At 43.3% G+C, this 20,582-nt stretch overlaps 6 protein-coding genes and 1 long non-coding RNA gene across 12 annotated transcripts; 1 reads left to right on the forward strand and 6 right to left on the reverse strand.

Moving 5' to 3' along the window:
• Positions 1-63: 63 nt before the first annotated feature.
• On the reverse strand, positions 64-3,525 carry LOC135350996 (sushi, von Willebrand factor type A, EGF and pentraxin domain-containing protein 1-like). 2 transcript variants are annotated; one of them, XM_064549884.1, is made up of 14 exons: positions 3,387-3,525; positions 3,201-3,332; positions 3,051-3,145; positions 2,775-2,948; positions 2,558-2,731; positions 2,312-2,500; positions 1,980-2,150; positions 1,757-1,930; positions 1,480-1,698; positions 1,138-1,311; positions 913-1,086; positions 642-860; positions 407-586; positions 64-296 (listed from the first exon to the last, which is right to left on the reverse strand). In XM_064549884.1, the coding sequence occupies exons 1-14, from the start codon at positions 3,467-3,469 to the stop codon at positions 256-258; spliced, it is 2,199 nt and encodes a 732-aa protein (XP_064405954.1). In that variant the 5' UTR covers positions 3,470-3,525; the 3' UTR covers positions 64-255. The 2 variants fall into 2 exon arrangements, with proteins under 2 accessions (XP_064405954.1, XP_064405955.1); XM_064549885.1 differs by having other exon boundaries at positions 64-359.
• Positions 3,488-5,180, reverse strand: LOC135351012 (peroxisomal 2,4-dienoyl-CoA reductase [(3E)-enoyl-CoA-producing]-like). The gene is made up of 8 exons (XM_064549901.1): positions 4,888-5,180; positions 4,657-4,722; positions 4,523-4,592; positions 4,406-4,465; positions 4,294-4,358; positions 4,178-4,240; positions 3,986-4,121; positions 3,488-3,812 (listed from the first exon to the last, which is right to left on the reverse strand). The coding sequence occupies exons 1-8, from the start codon at positions 5,083-5,085 to the stop codon at positions 3,604-3,606; spliced, it is 867 nt and encodes a 288-aa protein (XP_064405971.1). The 5' UTR covers positions 5,086-5,180; the 3' UTR covers positions 3,488-3,603.
• A 54-nt stretch (positions 5,181-5,234) lies between these two features.
• On the forward strand, positions 5,235-20,487 carry LOC135351015 (intraflagellar transport protein 140 homolog). 3 transcript variants are annotated; one of them, XM_064549906.1, is made up of 27 exons: positions 5,235-5,543; positions 5,828-6,049; positions 6,401-6,638; positions 7,006-7,181; positions 7,477-7,660; positions 7,758-7,894; positions 8,808-8,900; positions 9,230-9,419; positions 9,637-9,728; positions 9,900-10,027; positions 15,239-15,353; positions 15,420-15,716; positions 15,771-15,858; positions 15,913-15,956; positions 16,088-16,257; positions 16,393-16,570; positions 16,736-16,819; positions 16,869-16,975; positions 17,089-17,184; positions 17,481-17,697; positions 17,871-18,013; positions 18,118-18,172; positions 18,243-18,516; positions 18,748-18,869; positions 19,271-19,650; positions 19,786-19,927; positions 20,167-20,487. In XM_064549906.1, exons 1-27 carry the CDS (start codon positions 5,382-5,384, stop codon positions 20,380-20,382), a joined length of 4,350 nt encoding a protein of 1,449 aa, XP_064405976.1. In that variant the 5' UTR covers positions 5,235-5,381; the 3' UTR covers positions 20,383-20,487. The 3 variants fall into 3 exon arrangements, with proteins under 3 accessions (XP_064405976.1, XP_064405978.1, XP_064405977.1); XM_064549907.1 differs by lacking the exon at positions 5,235-5,543 and adding an exon at positions 5,594-5,654; XM_064549908.1 differs by lacking the exons at positions 6,401-6,638; positions 7,006-7,181.
• On the reverse strand, positions 7,896-8,639 carry LOC135351025 (uncharacterized). Its single transcript, XR_010399355.1, has 2 exons — positions 8,193-8,639; positions 7,896-8,116 (listed from the first exon to the last, which is right to left on the reverse strand). It is a non-coding gene; the product is annotated as an uncharacterized LOC135351025 (long non-coding RNA).
• On the reverse strand, positions 10,110-11,960 carry LOC135351021 (uncharacterized). The gene is made up of 6 exons (XM_064549916.1): positions 11,483-11,960; positions 11,314-11,399; positions 10,906-11,075; positions 10,678-10,804; positions 10,332-10,554; positions 10,110-10,286 (listed from the first exon to the last, which is right to left on the reverse strand). The coding sequence occupies exons 1-6, from the start codon at positions 11,908-11,910 to the stop codon at positions 10,265-10,267; spliced, it is 1,056 nt and encodes a 351-aa protein (XP_064405986.1). The 5' UTR covers positions 11,911-11,960; the 3' UTR covers positions 10,110-10,264.
• LOC135351024 (deoxycytidylate deaminase-like) lies at positions 12,123-13,637 on the reverse strand. 2 transcript variants are annotated; one of them, XM_064549921.1, is made up of 5 exons: positions 13,096-13,637; positions 12,894-13,038; positions 12,657-12,801; positions 12,375-12,600; positions 12,123-12,315 (listed from the first exon to the last, which is right to left on the reverse strand). In XM_064549921.1, exons 2-5 carry the CDS (start codon positions 12,942-12,944, stop codon positions 12,261-12,263), a joined length of 477 nt encoding a protein of 158 aa, XP_064405991.1. In that variant the 5' UTR covers positions 12,945-13,038; positions 13,096-13,637; the 3' UTR covers positions 12,123-12,260. The 2 variants fall into 2 exon arrangements, with proteins under 2 accessions (XP_064405991.1, XP_064405990.1); XM_064549920.1 differs by having other exon boundaries at positions 12,125-12,315; positions 12,894-13,024; positions 13,096-13,634.
• On the reverse strand, positions 13,761-15,049 carry LOC135351023 (uncharacterized). 2 transcript variants are annotated; one of them, XM_064549919.1, is made up of 6 exons: positions 14,627-15,049; positions 14,422-14,567; positions 14,221-14,362; positions 14,055-14,167; positions 13,942-13,999; positions 13,761-13,892 (listed from the first exon to the last, which is right to left on the reverse strand). In XM_064549919.1, the coding sequence occupies exons 1-5, from the start codon at positions 14,976-14,978 to the stop codon at positions 13,964-13,966; spliced, it is 789 nt and encodes a 262-aa protein (XP_064405989.1). In that variant the 5' UTR covers positions 14,979-15,049; the 3' UTR covers positions 13,761-13,892; positions 13,942-13,963. The 2 variants fall into 2 exon arrangements, with proteins under 2 accessions (XP_064405989.1, XP_064405988.1); XM_064549918.1 differs by having other exon boundaries at positions 13,942-14,167.
• Positions 20,488-20,582: the final 95 nt, after the last annotated feature.

Genomic DNA, 20,582 nt, shown 5'->3' on the forward strand with positions numbered 1-20,582 from the left:
AACCATGCTCCCCCGCCCACTACTAACACTGCACCAGTTACATAATTATTAAAATGCTATGGGTAAAGTTTGTGTAAAGATCATTAACTTATATAAACTCAGAACTTGACAGTATGCATGATCACAAATAAGCAAAATCAAGAGTGAAATTAAAATTATAATCAGCATCAGCATCAGCAAATAATTATAGTCGTCAGTAACTAATAGTAGCTACATACATCAAGTCAGATTGTTATATACTTCTTATTTTCCGGCTCACTCAGGAACGTCCTCAGGGCTTTCAGTGTTGGGCTCAGCTGAAATAATTGAATACGTAATAAAAGCTAGCTATTGATTAATACTGCAGTTACCAGGAACCCCTGTATCAGATGTGAAAAGCAGTTGCATGACTAGCCATGTTTTGTACCTGTACAGAATGGATTTATCCTTGGCTCCCATATGCGATTTTTAGAACATCTTCTGTTTTGTGGTCCAGTTAGTACGTATCCATCAAAACACATATATGTAACAATTCCACCATAGTAGTGTGAAGTTATGGAAACCGTTCCATATCTCAACCGTAAACGACGTGTGGAACATTCAATAGCTGTACCCAACAAGAACAAGTACAACATAAAGCATATGTATATACTTTTACTTACGTTCACAATCAGGAACATCATCATGATCACCAACCCACTCCAGCAAGTGATCAGAATTTTCAGCATGTAGACAGCAGTATGTGAGGCGGCTTTCTGTTTGGGGCCCTGAAAACTTGAAGTTAAAGCCTTCCTTGCACTGGTATGTTGCTTTGCCATTGTAAAAGTATGAATCAATAGTCATTGTACTATTGGGAACATGTTGTGGGGGCCCACACACACCTGTTGGGGGAAATATATCGTGAATTTAGATTCAACAGCTTTGAAAACTCACGGTCGCAAGTTGGTGAGCTGCCACTCCAAGTCAGATCAGACAAGCAAGTTATGCTCCCATTTCCATTAACTCCAAACCCGTCCTCACAAGCAAATGTGGCATTGCTCTCAATGAAGTATGGTTCATCACTCACGATGATGCCATTGTCAGGTTTAGTGGGAACAGAGCACACAGCTGGAAAGAGGTATCGTATGAATAAACATACAATAAAGATGATGATCTTACGATCACAGACTGGAGGTTGCTGGCTCCAAAGGCCATCAGCTTCACAAATGATTTGTCCAGACCCGACTATTTCAAAGCCCACATTGCAAGCAAATTTAGCAGTTCCATCCACAAAATAGTCTGAGACAGTCATATCTCCATTGCGTGGTGCTCTCAGTGTTGTGGGACAGATACCTGTGATATAGGTTGACCATGCACTTTAAGTAGGGCTTATCAATCCCCTCAATTATTGGTATTATTGTGGCATGGTAGGAGGTTTGTAACTGCAAATGATGTGCGGAACATTTAATAGTTGTACTTAACAAGAACGTCTACAGCATAGAGTATGTATACTTTACTCACGTTCACAATCGGGCACCACATCATAATCACCAACCCACTCCAGCAAGTGATCAGAATTGTCATCATGTAGACAGCAGTATGTAAGGTGGCTTTCTGTTTGGGATCCTGACAACTTGAAGATAAAGCCTTCATTGCACTGGTATGTTGCTTCGCCATCGAAAAAATATGAGTCAACAGTCAATGTACTATTGAGAACTTGTTTCAGAGGCCCACACACACCTGTTGGGGGGAGACATAACTATAGTGAAATTTATAACAGCATTCATAGAAAACTCACGGTCGCAAGTTGGTGAGCTGCCACTCCAAGTCAAATCAGACAAGCAAGTTATGCTCCCATCTCCATTAACTCCAAACCCGTCCTCACAAGTGAATGTAGCATTACTCTCAATAAAGTAAGGTCCATCACTCACGATGATGCCATTGTCAGGTTTAGTGAGAACAGAGCACACAGCTAGAAGAGAAACCATGAGCATATACAATAAAAAATGACATGATCTTACGATCACAGACTGGAGGTGGCTGGCTCCAAAGGCCATCAGCTTCACAAATGATTTTTCCAGACCCGACTATTTCAAAGCCCACATTGCAAGCAAATTTAGCCGTTCCAGCCACAAAATAGTCTGAGACATTCATATCTCCATTGCGTGGTGCTCTCAGTGTGGGACAGATACCTGAGGATTGACCACCAGTGCATATCAATGGCTTATAGTGCATGTGTTGGTTTATAGTGCATTTTGTGAAGTGGTTGGAGTGCTGCCTAATCTCAAATCAAATCTTTTCCCATGTACTCTAAGTCTATAATTACTTTGACCTCAACTTTCAGTTAACATACGTTGGCACTGAGGATCAGAATGGGTCCAGGTTCCATTCAGTTGACAGGTCCTGGAATCAGACCCTACCAGAGCATATCCAGCCGAGCATCTGTAACTAACGATACTGCCTACTAAAGCTTCGTTGTGGACACTCTTCCAAGTCACAGAACCATTGGTCGGATCATCAGGACGAAGACACGTGATCAATTCTGTGAATTATGTATAATATTAACAACACAACATTGATTGCATGGACAGTAACTCACTGTGGCATGTTGGAGGTGATCCATTCCACTCTCCTCTGTTCAAACAAGTTAGTGTTGACCCTCCAACAAGTCCATATCCATAGCTACAAGAATAGCTTGCCTCACTCCCAACAAAGTCCCCATCAGTTTTACTGACAGCACCATCCGCAATCCCATCAAGCACAGAGCACACACCTAATTACCAAAGCTATTTATACTCTTTAGGGGCTGCACTTACGTCTACAAGTTGGAACTTGGTTATTCCAGCTGCTGTCTGATTGACAGGTCAGAACAGCTGCTCCATCAACTCTATATCCTGGACTACAGCTGTACACGGCAGTGCCACCAACAAAAGTGGAGTTAACTATCACTGTTCCATGAGACACGTATGAGGGCAGGGACAGACACACACCTGTATACGTATACAAGCAATAAATAACTTACGGTATGCAGTATGTGTGTGTGTGTGTGTGTGTGTGTGTATAATGGATGGCCAATTAGCAAATTCACTTACGCTGACAATGTGGTGCAGTTCCAATATATCCTGAACAGCATTGATCATAATCTTCGGAGTAGTACACTGTTTTATATGCTGTGCGGTATGCAGGACTACATGCATGGTTGCATTTTAAAAAAGGACCGATACTTGTCCATGCAGCTTTACCTGTAACCAGTTCTTCTACATCTTTGTACCCCCCACCAGCCACAAGCAATGTAGTAACTGTAAGCCACACTATAACTTTCTGAGATACTCGTCAGTGTTGATGCTCTCCGATAGAGGGTTCTCGTGCAAACACTATTAGCAAGTTAAACAAAAGGTACCAGATACACACACATTAACATTACTCACTCTACATGTTCTCCTGATGCAGTGCTCATAAAGAGCATCAATGTTGCAAAAATTGCATACTTCAAAAAACTTGTGTAAGCCATTGTTGTCTGTCTAGTCAATTCTTATGCAAGTTTTCTTATGCAGTTTAGTATTTATATCTAGCAAAACCACAGAAATGTTCCACAACAAGCAGTTACATCACATTGACATAGTTTTACAAACACAATAATAAAAGTCACAGCATACTCTTCATGGGTCCTCCCCCTCCCCCCAACCATGCTCCCCCGTCCACTACCAACACTGCACCAGTTATATAAGAGCTCAAGTCACTAGCTAGGAACACAGCCGACTCAGCAATCTCTGTACGAGTCCCCATTCTCCCGAGGGGTATGTATGACATCATCTTGTCCTTGACCTCTGGACTGCCCTCCAACATTAACCCACCTGGGCATGGCAAAGAAATCAACTTTATAGCCAATGTAGATTGTATAACGTGACAACTCGATCAGACTGTACTGCATGTGTATTAGCACTGGCTAGCTAAGACTTAAGATTACACCAAGCAAGCAAAGTTGACACTCAGTAGCTAGCTATGAACTGATGGAGTATATACTCACCCAGTTTCCTCATTCCCACTGTCCCTTCTATAGGCCCCGGGGCTATACAGTTGACTCGTATGTTGTTAGGCCCCCACTCCACAGCCAGGTGTCGGGTCATGGCATCAATGGCTGCCTTGGCTGAACCAGCATGCACCTGCGACAAGCATCGTATATGTACACACACAATACAACACAATGGGTTCTTTGTACCTGTAGTGGCTGACCGAGGTAATGAAGGGTGGCGGATATATTGATGATGCAACCTCCATTATCCTGTGAGGGTCAGAGATATTAGCTAGCTACACAGATAGTATTGAGCAGCTCACCTTGAAGTAAGCGTCGTAAACAGCTCTGCTTGCATTGTAGCAACCAACAGTGTCAATCTCAATAACTGCAAGAGCAACAACTTAATATAATCATTATAATTATAGTTCTTACCAGTTCTGAAAGCGTTGGAGGAGAGAGAAGCAGCTGGACAGAGGAAATTCCCAGCAGCGCCTGAGGGGATTGATAGGGTTGTTGAGAATGTACATGCATGTGTGGGTGTACACTTACTGTTGATTAGGATGTCAATACGCTTGAACTTTTGCAACGTTTCCTCCACAGCATTCTTCACAGAGTCATACTAAACGAAGAGAATATACGACCATAAATGACGTGAGGTAATGGACACACACTAATGTCCTCACCTTCCTCACGTCCATCTGAATAGGCAGACACTCTCTACCAGTGGCTGCACTCAACCTCTGAGCAGACTGGAGAATGGAGGTATAAGGAAATTTATCAGCTATTATTAAAATACGAGTATGTATAGCTATAACCTCATGCTCATACGGTGAGCATAAATATAGATAGACTGCCATCTGATAGGCCTCATCGTGAACACAACGCATACAAATATGCAACAGTATCAATACTACCTCCTGGAGCTTGTCCCTCCGCCTGCTCCCGATGGCCACATGACAGCCGTGTCTCATGAGGAGCTCGGCCATACGGAATCCTATCCCAGACCCCCCACCAGTGATGAAGGCCACCCTCCCCTGGAGAAGGTCAACCTGGAACTGGTGCTTGTACTGCTCCAGACAGTAGTCATCGTGATTAGGGTCCTTCTGGGCCATCACAAGAAGAAGAAGTAGAGCTAGAGGTAGGTAATGTTCTTTTGGGGCTGCTAGCTAGCTACTGTACTGACCTTGTACGAGCCACGCCCCTCTTTGATGCAAGATAAAAATGTGTCTAATATTCACTTGTTGGTTTATGATCTTTACCATAGCAACATTCAACTAACAAGTTCCCTACAGTGCAGTGCTAGTTAATTAAGTTTAGCCTAGCGAAGAAAGTGAAGGCCTTATAAAAGTTGCATTTTGTACTTATTGTGGATTGGATTGCAAGCTGCAAGTCTGCAAGAGAGGCTGCTATGGCTGTGTTTTTTGACAAACATGTAGAGTTTCCAAGGCCATCTGGTGGAGTGAGGATTCATCATGCAGTGGAGTGGCACAGCAAGCATGCAATACTGGCAGTGGCCTCCAAGTGCGAGGCTACAGATGCCGAGGGATCAGTCAACTTCTATATAGATGAGGTAGAATAACAAATATATCTATGCAGGTGTGTACACACCCCCTTTTTGCCAGACCATGTGGTCTTGTAAATTAGTTTTGCTTTGTAAACAGAAAAGCTTGAGGCAGAGTTAGTAAGTAAGTGTTGGTGTTCCTAGGCTCTAGCTGTAGCTAGCTACTACGATATCCATCCTGGTAGTTAGTAGATCTAGCAGCCTCCTCTCCCCCTCGCACTCACACGTACACTTCCAATAATAGTCTCGATTTTAATATCAGTCCCATTTATTAATATTACACACATACGCAGGGTGAGCTGATTGAAGATGCCACCATCCAGCGTTCTGTCTCAGTGGAGTGCATGCAATGGCACCCAGTGAGACGTATTGCAGTCATTGGTTGGCAGAGTGGAGAGATCACACTCTACAACGATCATGAGCAGACATACTGTGAGCAGTCCTCCTTGCATAGGTCACCTCTCACTGTGCTTAGATGGAACAAGAGTGGCAGTTGCATCATCTCTGGAGATAAGGTGGGAGCAGGCTCTGACATTGCTAAGATTGTTGTAGCCTTGGAGATGTTTTCACTGAACATTTATTTTGTCTGAAATAATCCGTTAAAATTTATAAGTCTATTTTCAGCCTGTTTTTGACAAACTACAGGGCTGCATCCAGGATTTTGGATCAGGGGGGGCGAATTGGGCAATTTAAAGATGTAGGAGGGGCAAAGTCATCAGAATTATAGCAGTACAAATGAATCTGTCAGATCCTAGGGGGGGCGAATTACCCCCCTCGCCCCCCCCCCCTCAATGCAGCCCCCCTGAAATACCATGCCATATACATGTATACCCCATGGTCTTTTTCACACACACACGCACACACAGAGTGGCCTACTGGCGGTATGGAATGTGGACCCTCAAGGCAAGATTCATCCTGTTCCCATACATCAGCACCGACTGCAATCAACCATAGCGTACTGTGTGATGCTCCACCCACCAACCACTCCCCCTATCGGCAAGAGGGGCAGTGTCCTGGATGCCTACACTTGGCAGAGGAAGGGAGCTGCTCAAATGGCAGAGAGCATTCAAGACCCCATAGCGTGCTTCATCATTACACAAGAAGGTGAGTAGTAATCATAGAATTAGTTCCGTTGGCCCAATAACCTGAAAGCTTGGAGAGAGAGGCCTTTAGATGATGTGTTAATTTAAAAGTCTATTTTCAGCTTGTTTTTGACAAATACCATCGTCTATTATAGCCCATGGCCTTTTTTCGAAAATGAGAAGTTATAGCCCATTCCAATTTTGAGATTTGAGCATGCCATACTCCTTCTACCCAGAAAATCGTTGAATTTGGACCATTAGAAGTAGTTACATGTACAGAGCCAACTCTAGCAATGAAGATGATCTGTGAGTGTGGAAGAGGTCCCTAATCCCTCCCTCCCCTCCCTCCCCTCCCTCCCTCCCTCCCTCCCTCCCCTCCCTCTCTCTAGGAGCAATGCTGTTCATGAACCACTCTGGTGTGTGTAGTGAGAGGTCCCGTATCAATGGCCCAGTGCACAGCCTCCTGATGAGGGGGGATATGGAGCTAATGGCCGTGCTCACTCATGAGATGGGCCTCTCACAGTACTCTGTCACCTACGATGGACAAACATCTCAGACCATGAATGTAGGGGCTCATGTGTGTGTGTGTGTGGGTAGCTACTCACTGTATCCCCTTCCTAGATACATTCATGTTTGCTTAATCAAAATTAATGTACATGTTTGTATGGATGTCATAATTATATCCCTTTCCTTTACATAAAGTAATGACTATAGGATCTGAGTCATCGGATTGAAGAAATAATTATTGAATCTCTACGCTATTAACATCATGTGGTGTATTGTCCTTTCTCTAAGGAAATGGGCGTGTATTTATTGTCTACAAGTTGTCAGTATTCACTGTTTTGTATCCTTTTTCCCAGGCAAAGCTGAGCACCCAGGCAACGTGTTTAATCTGGGTGGGGGGTGGTGTGCTGGCCTCATGCTCGGGGGAAGCTGCCGTGAGATTCTGGGACTTTGAGGGAGGAGACAACTACAGTCTGGGACTAGGGGGTGGGGCTGCACCAGGGGAGGTGGTCACCTGTATCAGCTACAACACTGAGAGAGGTAAGGATGGTGTGATAGCTTAGAAGGTGCTCTGTCAGATGGTATGCTTAAATCTCAAATTTGGATCACTGACTTATCCCCCCCCCCCCCTCCCTAGGTGTTCTGGCCGGGGGTACTAGTGCTGGTAATGTGGTCATGTGGAAGTTTACAGGAGGAGACACATCTCTCGAGGGCCCGGACCAGTGGGAGTTCCTCACATCATCAACAATCGCTGCACCACCCACTCAACTACAGGTAACAATAATAGGTACTTATGGTAGCCCTTGCGAGTAATCAGATGAACAAAATTATAAAAATAAACGTAATCCTCATACTTGACTAACATTCGTAACTATTACGCTACCATCTCAAATATCTGTATTCACTATTATAGAACAATACATCGCTACATTTAGTTGATGCCAAGACTGTCTTCTTGATCTCTATTTTCTTCTTGCAACCCATATTGAACTTGATCTGTGTGTGTGCGTGTGTGTTGTATATATATGCGTACCATATACTTTATTGTTCAAAGATACAAATCAAAACTTACCTTCAGGATTATCATCTCTCGGGGGTGCTTTGATGCCAGCTTCTTGTTCCTCCTCTCCTTGATAACTTTTATCCATTTCATCTGGCAAATCCCTCACTTCTAGCTCACGAAGAATAACAAGGAAAAGCCTAAAGAGCCTCTGTGCTTCTTGATCACTAGCAGCTGCTTTAACTTGTTCTAATACAGTCATCATAAGTTGGCTAATCATTGCGAATGGAGGGTTTGCAGTAACTTGTATAATATTTTTTGCACCCTGCTCTGATATGAAGCCATTGGCAATCAAATGAGCAGAGAACAAAGCAGGGAGACTTCCAGTAGCTGTATCAATGGCTTTAGTCAACCTTGCTGAGAAACCTCTAAGAATATTAGCCTCTTTTCTTGCTGCCATCTTGTTTGTTCATAAAAATAGAAATCATGTGACCAACCTATAAGAGTGTGGTTGCTTCTATAATGGTATTCATTTATACTTGACCACCAAATTTTGACCACCAAATTAGTGCCAATGACTATAAATATTTACATAGAGCATGGCAGTGCAATCACTGCAATGGGGTTAGACGATAATGTGTGTACGTACATGTAGTGATTTCACAATGATATCATCTCTCCTTGCAGTGGGGCTCTGAGAAGCAGCTGTTGGTGGCCAACTGTACAAGCACTGTCCAGATCCTCAGTGAGCATGTCATGAATGCACACTACAACCAGCAGGTCAGCTAGGGAACTACTAGCTAGGGAGTACTGTGTAGCAGGTACCTACCTACCCATAGTCTAAGCTGCAGGAGATTGTATTATCCCTCTACTCTACTCTCTTACTCATTAATACGTCATGTACCAAAGGCCCCTATGTATAGGTCATCCCCCGAGGGCTTGAGCTGTATTAGCTGTACAGCCCACAAACCTATACACACGTGTAGTGCACACACAAACTAGAGCTTTTGTTTGATTTTCTCCCATGTACATGTACACTGTATAATTATACTTGTAGCAAATCAATTAGTACAGACATGTTTGCTTCACCCCCCTCCCTCCTGTGACAGGTATCAGTGGTCCAGGTCTCCCCCAGTGAGCTGATGGTGGAGTGTCACAGCACAGGGCTACTACACACTGTCAAGGCAGCCATGCATGTGAGGGGTGTGGCTGTGAACCGTGAGGACGTGATGGTGTGGAGTGGGCGGAAACTAGCAGTGTACGCTTTCTCCCAGGACAAGCCGACCATCAGAGATGCAGGTACTGTCAATGATGGAGATCAATCAACTAACCTGGATTGTGTGTGTGCATTGTATCTGACCACTGTTGGTGTCATGTACACAGTGTTGTGTCTGGTAGTGTTGTGTCTGGTAGTGTTATATGTTCTTGTTATCCCACGCCAGAGGAGTTGTTCCTAGTGCCTAAGGTTAATTGTGTCCTCCCGCCTCTGATCTCACGCTGTGTTGTGTTGCTGTAGGTTCCTTCTCCACTGACACCCAGTGTGCAGCACTGTATGAGCACAGTGTCTACACTATTGAGAAGGGGGCCATCAATGTCAGGGCTTTCCAGGTAGGGGGCTATATGCATTATGGTAGACAATAATCATAGTCACTGCATATGTACATTGTAGTAGTTTCAATTTGGACCATTGTGGTATTTATATCAGAATTGTCATGATGCAGTATAGTCATTATTGAGTTGCCAATCGTTTTTGAAACTGAACCGTTGTTTGTTTCCTAGGGGACGGTGAAGCAGGTGCTCTCGTTTAGTGATGTGGAGGGTTCTCCGCTGTGTCTAGGGGTCGGAGGTCACCACATCGTGGCAGCCACTGATACTGGTTATGTCAAAGCCTGGGACCTGGCTAGAAGGTGAGATCATGACAGTAGCCCTGATCAATCTTCATAATTAGGTTCTAAATATAAAATATAATTTATGACATAATGTCTCAAGTTAGCAGGAAGTTATTTATCCACACATTGTGTTATTGGAAACAGCATTGTACATACGTAAGCAGCATTGTGTAAGCAGCATTATGGTACGATTAGCAGCTAGTCAATAAATGAATGATTTTGTTTGTTTGTTGAGATCCACAAGTTGTCTGATAGTCACTCTGGCATTGATACTTGCCTGCAATGGTGTATGTAGTGGAGCTTTATTACAATGTATACGTACCTGCATTGAACAATCCCATCAAATAGCTTTTTGGTGGCCCCAGTGTGGTATCTCTTACGCCACTCTCTCTTGATATCCAAGAATACCAGTTCCTTTACCCCTGCTGTGAGAATGGACACACCGTCCCTACTAGAGGGGAGGAGGTTTGTATAGAGGGTGGCCCCTTCTGGAGACTCCTTCTGTTTATAGGCAGCTTGTATAGCTACTACAGCAGCATGGGTCACTGTGATTGTGTGTGTTTAGCCTTATTAGAAAAACAACTCAGAAAAACCTATTGGTTTGTATTATAATTATAGTGAATGGCTTATGGTTAATTGTGTGTGATGATGGTTACGTGCTTTTGTACCGTAGGGATATTTTGTGTCTTCCTCTTTGTCTTCTTTGTTACTATTCCAAGTCAAGCCTTCTCTAGGTAGAAAGTTGTACCCCTCCCCAATGATCTTATTTTCTGGACTCACCAGGACTGCCCCAACCTGTTTTGAAAGTAGCAGCCACTATGTGTTCTATGTACCAGATTGCATGCTCTTCTGATATCAAAATCCAGCATGGTACAATACAAGTAGTTTGTGCTCACCTTCGTGTGTGGGTCCTCACTCTGGAGTGCTACCTCCAATGCCCTTTTCATGAACCTTAAATCATTGCCAGCTGCAACTGGTGGCATGTCTAGCTCCTCATCTTCATCTTCAGACTTGTCTGGACTGTCACTCTGTGGGTATTCTACAGCTTCAGCACCTCCTGGGACATCTGTGTGTGTGTGTGTGTGTGTGTGTGTGTGTGTGTGTGTGTGTGTGTGTGTGTGTGTGTGTGTGTGTGTGTGTGTGTGCGTGCGTGCGTGTAGTCATGTATACACCTAGCCAAGTCTATTGTGAATCAATATTTATTGATTCACAATAGACTTGGCTAGGAAATATTGATTCACAACAGACCTGGCTAGGTGTATACAACTATTTTGTCGTGTAGTTGATGTGAATGTATTTCTCACCCAGTCTCCTTTTCTTTCTCCCTGGGTCACTCATACCTCTCTGTAGCTGAAATAGTTCACTATCCTCTGATAGCTTTCTGGGTGGTCTGAGATATACATAATAATTATGATATTCAATGGTTTTTACTGTGTTACAGTGTATATTTTAGGAAGGCTCTACATAGCTTACGGTGAGAAAATGGCAGCGTTTTCTGAGATTTTCCTCTCCACTGCCTGGATGGGTCGTCGGTTTTGACCCTCCTCCTCTTTAGTTACCCCTGTCTCAGGAATAGGCGTGCATACCGGGTCAGCAAAGAAGGGAGCTGCATCAGTGCTCTCAAGGGAGGGGGTCATCAATGCTGTGTCAGTCTCTCTGATGTATTCAGCTACCTTCTCACTTTGATCCAAACACTTTATTGTGGTCAAGTTTTTAACCAGCTCATTCAGATCCAGCACCCCTTGCTTTTGGAGGTGCTTGAGGGTATCATAGGGCTTAGCAACATCTGGAACTTGCACATCGTATAGTTGAACCAGCTTCTCGAACTTTTCTGGTGGTATTTCATCGCTGATAGTCATAAGAAGTCTGTTAAGCGCTTGGTTTTTAGTGCGTGAGGCCATAGCTACTTAGTGTTTTGTTGTGGTAGTATATATTAGGACAATAATTATGTTGTAATCAATTGTAAGGTGGGGATTTCCCTGGGACCACCCCCTTTAATGGAATTTGAACCCGTACTCGATAATAAATGCCTCCCACTTTTAATCACTTGTTACGCGTACTGCACAGAGTACAATGTATAATTATGTACATACGTTAATTTGTGGATGAGTGATTCATGTTTGTTTTGACAGTAAATGATGCTTCCTTCCTACCCATATTACGTATGTATTCATTTGTATATAAGCTGCTGTTTTAAGTTTAAACATTCAAATAATGTTTATAATAACACACACAGCTGATTGATTAAGTGTTAGCCAATTTGACGATAGTTGGGTGGATTTTTAAATTGTCTTCTATCCAGTCTCCTATAAAGTGTGATTTATATTATAATAAAATTAGGAACATGTGAACATGTAGGAGTTACCTTATTTTAATCCTTGCTTTCTCCACAATACGCTTCGATGCTTTTGTGGGCAGTATATGTTTGAAAATGTCATCGATAAACACGACTGTTGTTATTCCATAATCCACAAACATCTGAGCATCACGATTGGCTGGGAACAGTGTTGTGTACAGAGTACTGCCGCTGATACCATCTTTAGTCCATGCCTCAGTAGCATCAATGATGGCTGCTATTGCTGAGTTGACCACTGAAATACAATTATACTGGTATAGTGCATGCATGGATCATTCCAATCATTCTTACCATAAGGGTATTTTGTGTCTAGTGAACTTTTATCTCCATCCTGTGATGTCCATGGGAAATCTAGTTCGTGTCCCCTACAGATAGGCATCCTGTTATATCCTCTACCTATTACCCCATTTTGAGGGTGAACCAGTACACTTCCAACCTGTATAATGTATAATAATTATTGCAACAAGCCATGTAAATGTTGTGCTTTGGGTACATACATGACTGTATACTATAATGATGATGTGATACCTTCGTATTTTTGTCTTTACTTTCTTTACAAAGATCTATTGCCTCTTGCATGTATTTCTTGTCATCTTCATTGTATGGTTCTGCATCGCATGGTATCTCCTCCACTACTTGGTCATCTTGGTCATTAGCCCCTAGAGATCACACACTGTAATAATTATAGTAGTCGATACCTAGCATCAGGAGTGCTAGCGTATATACTGACCTTTTTTTCTGTCACCTGGAGAGGCCTCCTCTGGTTGTATCTCACCAGCCACTCCCCTAGGTCCAACCAAGGCTGCACTGTCCGCCTGTTGTCGTTTGGTAGCTTTAAAGTCAATAACCTCTCTCACTTTCTGACTTTGATCTTCACATCCAATGTCTTCCAGATTTTTAGCTAGTTTCTCTAATTCTAATTTGCCATTATCTTTGAGGTACTTGAGTACTCTAAAGTGATCTGTAATGCCATCAGGCACATCATCATAGAGGCTGATTAGCTCTGTGAACTTAGCTTCTGGCAGTGTGTCACCAATATCCACCAGTAGTCCATCAATTGCCAACCTCTCAATAGGTTGTAGCCATGCTTGCTTTATTGTGAGCTTTGTGTCTGTCTACATGACACTGTAATGTCAGTTATGGTAACTGTTTAGGGGTTTTCCCTGGGACCCTCCCTTCGCTCACGTACATAGCGAGTGGATCACAATCGATTAGCTATAGCTACTGTATAATTCTCTCCCACAACCATTAAATTGTTTCTCTTATCACAATAGCTTATTGTTACTGTACTCTACAGAGAACCCAAGCTGCTGGTGAATGGTCTAACCATGTTGAGAGCCTGTGTTATTGTACCACCTCAACATTTATGTACCCCTTGTTGCTTGCCAGTTTAAGTTCAAACGTTCAAAAATTGTTATACATAATGTAAATAGTGATGGGATTGGGATAACACACACGTACGTAAACTAACGTATTCTCTACAGTTGGTAGGTGGGTAGCCTGGTGAACTTGCTTTTATCCAGTCTCCTGTTCATAACAAGAGTATGATTGATTACAACACAATGAAATTACTTACCTTATTTTAATATCTGCTTTCTTTATAATACGCTTTGATGCTTTTGTGAATGGTTTATCTTTATAAATATCATCGATAAAAACCACTGTTGTTATTCCATAATCCACACACACCTGAGCATCACGATTGGCTGGGAACAGTGTTGTATACAGAGTACTGCCGCTGATACCATCTTTAGTCCATCTCTCAGTAGCATCAATGATGGCAGCTATTGCCGAGTGGACCACTGAAGTAGGCCAATTACATTTTGTACTAGTGGTCCATTATTCAATTTCTTACCATAGAGGTATTTTTTGTCTAGTGAACTTTTAGCTTCATCAGATGTCCATGGGAAATCTAGTTCTTGTCCCCTACACAGAGGCATCCTGTTATATCCTCTACCTATTACCCCATTTTGAGTGTGAACCAGTACACTTCCAACCTGTACAATGTATTGTAAGGTTAAAATGAAGATGCGTAGCTATAATAGACGTGATATACCTTTGTTTTCTTGTCTTTACTTTCTTTACAAAGATCTATTGCCTCTTGCATGTATTTCATGTCATCTTCATTGTATGGTTCTGCATCGCATGGTATCTCCTCCACCACTTCATCAGCCGTGTATGGATCATCTTGGTCATTAGTCCCTAGAAATCACACACTGTGATACAGTACATGTAGATTTAATGATAGCTAGCATACTGACCTTTCTTTCTGACACCTGGAGAGGCCTCCTCTGGTTGTATCTCACCAGCTACTCCCCTAATTCCAACGTAGGCTGCACTATTCTTCCGTTGTCGTATTGTAGCTTTGAAGTCAGTAAACTCTCTCACTTTCTGACTTTCATCTTCACATCTAATGTCTTCCAGATTATTAGCTAGCTCCTCTAATTCTAGTTTGCCGTTATCTTTGAGGTACTTGAGTACTCTAAAGTGATCTGTAATGCCATCAGGAACTGGCACATCATAGAGGCTGATTAGCTCTGTGAACTTAGCTACTGTTAGTGTGTCACCAATATCCACCAGTAGTCCATCAATTAGCCTGTTAGATGCGGCCATGCTTGCTTTCTTTATTGTGGGCTTTGTGGTTTAATTGTCTTGACACTATACTAACAATAATGATTACATAATGACGTACTTATTATAACTATTTAGGGGTTTTCTCTGGGCCCCCCATTGTTTTACGTATGTACGTACATGTAGCTACATGTATGTCCTTTGTAGGCTAAGTGAGTGGGTCACAACCGATTACTATATATAGCAATTGTTTCTCTTATCAGATAACACACAATGATTTATTGTTATTGTATACTCTGTAGGGAACCCAAGCTGCACTGCAGCCGACAGGTGCTGGGGGAAAGTGCTGAGTCATCAAGAATCACCTCTGTACAGTGCAACTGTAATGGATCCAAAATCAGTATTCTCTCCAACAGTGTAAGTACACCATCATAACGTGTGTGTGTAGTGTGTACTGTCTCCCGCCCACACACACACACACAGGCTGGCTCACAGCTCCACCAGCTCACACTATGGGATGTAGACACTGACACTGTCAAAATATTCAACCCTGCCGTTCTCCTAGGCCACACCCACCCACCAGGAAACCACACCCCTCAATACACCACCCTCCCTCCCGAGCTACCAGAGCCTACTATCAAAGAGCAACACTCTCAATTGAAGGCATTGATCAATCATGATATTGTAGACAGCCACTGGGACTCTAATGAACCTCGGCTGTTGGTCCTAGTCACTAGAGGCAAGGCTAGTGAAGGGACCAAGAAGGGGAAACACATACAGGTAAGAGAGGTGTATGGTTGTATACTCAAGGTGTGAGTGTGTCCCCGTGTATAGCCAGGTGCTGTGTTGGTATCCTTGCTCGTAGCACAGGATGTGGGTGTGGTCATCAGTGATGTACTGACGATGGAGCCACACTGGAAAGGTGTGAACAATGTCATAGTGTTACTCCACTCATTTATTTGATCAACATTTGCAGGCCTAGTTGGAGTCAGTGTACCGTTCTTCTACATCAACCAGAAGGTGAACACCTAGTACACTGTACTGGGATAATACCATGACACTGTACCTCTTATACCCTAATCACTGAATGCCATACTCTACCTTGCACTATTGTACCCTACCTTGTACTATTGTACCCCTCCTCTACACAGGGAGGTGAGATACGGGACACTCCATCATTTGTGGGCCGTGTGACGATGAGAGGATTCTCTGGCCTGGAGGACAGTGAGGAGACTGCCCTCCACGCTATGATGGAGTTCACCTATCACTCCACTATTGGGAATATGGACGAGGCCTTCAGGGCAATCAAACTCATCAAGAGGTGAGAGGAATGGTTGGAATTTTGTCTACAGAATCTAGGCTTGCAATCGTAGCTATATTGACTATCTGTTAGCATGTAGCTATTGTGTTTGCTTGTCTAAAATGATGTTTCAACCACATTTTTCCTTTGGTGTAGTGAGGGTGTTTGGGAGAACATGGCGCGTATGTGTGTCAAGACCCAGCGTCTAGACGTGGCAGCTGTGTGCCTGGGTAATATGGGGAGTGCTCGAGGGGCTAAGGCCGTGAGGGAAGCCATGAAGATACCAGAGCCAGAGGCACGACTGGCAGTGTTAGCCGTTCAATTAGGCATGCTGGTGAGTGAGTGTGGAGCATCTTATAGTCAGGCTTACCCTTGTCAATAAAGTTGGAGACATGGCATGTACCAATACATAAGCTTAGAGATTTGGCATTATTGCTAACACCAGTTCAAGTTAGTAAAGCCAACTGGTTGTGTGTGCACACACACACACTGACTGTAGGAGGAAGCAGAAGATCTCTACAAGAAAAGCAAGCGCTATGACCTATTGAACAAGTTCTACCAGGCGTGTGGTAGTTGGAAGAAGGTACTGTACCACAATATTATCATTGCTAGTATTATGACCCCCCCCCCAGGCAGTGGAGGTGGCGGAGTTGAATGATCGCATGCATCTTAAGACCACCTATTACAACTATGGCAAGCATGCAGAGGGTATGGGAGAGCTAACAGCTGCCATCAACTGGTGAGTGGGTGGTGAGCCTCCAAGTAATCAAATAATTGATGTCTTGTTTCTGGCTTGTAGCTGTTTTGCTGCCCTTACTTTTGCTTGTAGATTATTAAGTATTTCCTGTGCAGCTATGAAAAATCAGGTACCCACCAATTTGAAGTACCTCGAATGCTATTGGAGGATCCACTGGAGCTGGAGAACTATGTCATGAAGAGCAAGGACAAGTAAGTCCTTCTTAGCATAATTATACATGTACAGTAATTTTGAAAGTACTAAGAGTTGGCTCTGTAACTAGAGTTCTGATAGCCCAAATTATGATTTTCTGAAAGGTTGTATGCGCAAATCCCAAGTTTGGAACGGGCCATAATGTTTCCATAATACCATGGATTATGGTACATATAGCGACATGTACACACTTAACCTATATTTTTGTATCTTAGCAGTAACTGTCCTCTCACCATCACCCACCCACCCACACACACACACACACACACACACACACACACACGCACACACACAGGGGTATCCGCAAGTGGTGGGCGGAGTATCTTGAGAGTATGGGCGAGTGGGAGCAGGCCATGCAGTTCTATGAGACGGCCAAGGACTACTATAGTCTAGTGAGGCTCCTCTGCTTCAACGGGCAGGTGGAGCGAGCTATGGAGCTGGCTGAGGAGAGTGGGTCCAAGGCAGCCTGCTATCATCTGGCCAGGAGGCTTAGCATGGACACAGAAGATCATGTGAGGGGGAAAGGCTTAAACATTTTGGCCTTTTAAGCTTTCAGAAAACCACAAAACTATGTACACTGTATGTATAAACTTGTATGTTATTACTGTATATAATTATTTATAGCCCTAAGTTGTTATACATGTACGTTGTATATAGAACTCATGATCAATACCTCTCCCACCAGGATCCTCGTAAAGCTATTCATTTCTACACCAAGGCCCAGTGCTATACTCCCGCCCTCCAACTGGCCAAAGAGCTTGAACTGAACAATGATCTCATGCGCCTTGCCCTGCTCAGCTCACACGAGGACATGATCGATGCTGCTAGGTCAGTGCTCTGTAGATGTTGTGTGTGTACATGTACAGCTCTAAAAACAGCTGTTTGGTTAACTTTGTGTAATCATAATTATGTACATGTACTTGTTCGACTAGGTATTATGAGCGTAACCCCGATACACTGGACAAAGCCATCATGTTGTATCATAAGGTACGCAAACACTCCATCTGTTAGCCATTATTTCAAGAGTTTTGTATACTATCTCTAATTTTTGTCATAGGGTGGTGAGATTTCAAAGGCCCTTGAGTTGTGTTTCCAGCATCGTGAGTTTGAAGTGCTCAACCAGATAGCCGATGATCTGAGTGAGGATTCCAATCCAGAGATGACTAAAAGAGTAGCCGACTATTTCATTGAGAACAGTCAGTTTGACAAGGCCGTGGAGTTGCTGGTTAAGAGCAAGCAGGTCGGGGCAGTGTTGGAGCTGTGTCTCACTCATCACATCAAGCTGACTGAGGAGATGGTTGAGGGGATGACCCCACCCAAACAAGACAACGGTGAGAGGAAACATGTGATACTTAGAAAAATTCTCAAAGTCCACTAATGCTATGTGTGTGTGTGTTTCAGGGGACATCCCAACCATACACCATTGTATAATAATTATAAACAATAGCTACAGCAACCATCTGAAAGAGCTCTTTCTAAGTTTTAATCAGAATTTCAGAATTTCAGAATTTTGACCATGTGTATAATTGCTATTGTATTATCCTTCCCCCCCCACTGATTAGAGACCCCCCTGGAGAGTGAGAGGCGGGTGCAGCTGCTGGAGAGACTGGCTGACTGCTGTGCTGAGCAGGGGGCCTATCATCTGGCCACCAAGAAGTTCACTCAGGCTGGAAACAAAACTAAGGTTAGGAAATCTCACAGTGTGCACAAATACCTAAAGTCTATTGTGTTGAGTTTGACCTTCATAAAGTTGTCATAACTTTGTCATACTTTACTGAAATTCAAAGTTTCATATACCATTGGATTCCTTGTTAAAAAAAGCGCTTCTATCTATATGCTGTAGAACTGGTAAGCTCCAACCAGCTAAAAGTCATGTAGAAGTCCCAGGCATACTTGTCAACCACATAAAGCATAAATGAAGCCATAATTTACCACATAACTTCCAGGGTTGAACTCAACACAAATAGACTTTAATGTACATTTCCAGTAATAATTGATTACAAGCATGGTGTGTCGTGTGTGCGTGTGTGCACTAACATTAAGTATAAAGTATAAGGTGCTCATAAATTCATTCTTCGTGGACAGGCAATGAAGTGCCTCCTGAAGTCAGGGGATACAGAGAAGATAGTGTTCTTTGCTGGGGTCTCGAGACAGAAGGAGATCTACATAATGGCCGCCAACTATCTCCAGAGCCTGGACTGGCGAAGCAATCCTGAGATCATAAAAAACATCATCAACTTCTACACCAAGGGCCGAGCCTATGAGTCACTGGCCGGTTACTATGATGCTTGTGCACAGGCTGAGATAGATGAGTTCCAGAACTATGGTAAGGCAGTGGGTGCTCTGAATGAGGCTCTCAAGTGTCTCTCCAAGGCCAAGAGTAAGAACCCAGCTGCATTGGAAGCCAAGGCTGCCTTCCTCAAGGAGAGGGTAGACCTCATTCGGAGGTTTGCTGAGGCTAGAAGGTGAGCTTTATGTGTACGTAGTGTATATAGTGGCAGTCTGTATACCAATTGCCTGATATCTAAACGGTTGGTGGCACATTTTAGTACTTAGTTTTTGGCTTAAACTCTTTAATTGAACAACTCCCTCCTGTGCAGTGTGTACGAGAGTGATCCTGATGAGTGCATCAAGCAGTGTCAGTCTCTGTTGGATGAGCCTAATCTAGACACGGCTATTAGGATGGGAGACGTCTTTGGGCTCATAATAGAACACTACGGACAAACTGGCAGCTATCAGCAGGTGAGGGCTGTACAATACTCTCTGGTATACCTCACTGTTAGTGTACATTTAGCACATTTATCACTATAATTATTCATAATTATGATCATTGCTGTACAGTAGAATGATGTGTTTACATTATGACCCAAATTTTATAGAAAAAGCATGGGCTTAGTGATTTCTCTTAAATAAGCTTATTGTGATAGCTATGTGTGTGTGGTTAAGGTAATGGTGTTCATTGTTGCTTGCTCCCTTTGCAGGCCTACTCTCTGATGGAGGAGATGAGACAGCGTCTGCCCACTGTCAATATGACCTACTATGTAGACATTCGTACTATCGAGGCCATTCACTCGGGCCTGGGTATCCCGCTGGGTCGTGGTGTGGGTGGAGGTGATGTGGGCGGAGGGGATGTGAGGCCTGCAGCTGGTGACGAGAGTGACGACAGTGTGGGGGAGGAAGTCGATGATGGATTCTGAACAATGAACTTATTGTAAACTTAGTCATCAACTTAAATTATTGTACACATACACCATGTCACATACACCATGTCATTTTTAGCTTTCATTAATTTTTGCTCCTGATGCCAAACAATAGCATGTAGTGTACCAAGCCGATTCGATCCAACGCCGCGACCAATATTGGCAATAAGCAGCCAGCCCCACCCCCATTTGTGGTT

Source organism: Halichondria panicea, chromosome 17, assembly GCF_963675165.1.
Source record: "Halichondria panicea chromosome 17, odHalPani1.1, whole genome shotgun sequence".
NCBI classification, from domain to species: domain Eukaryota; kingdom Metazoa; phylum Porifera; class Demospongiae; order Suberitida; family Halichondriidae; genus Halichondria; species Halichondria panicea.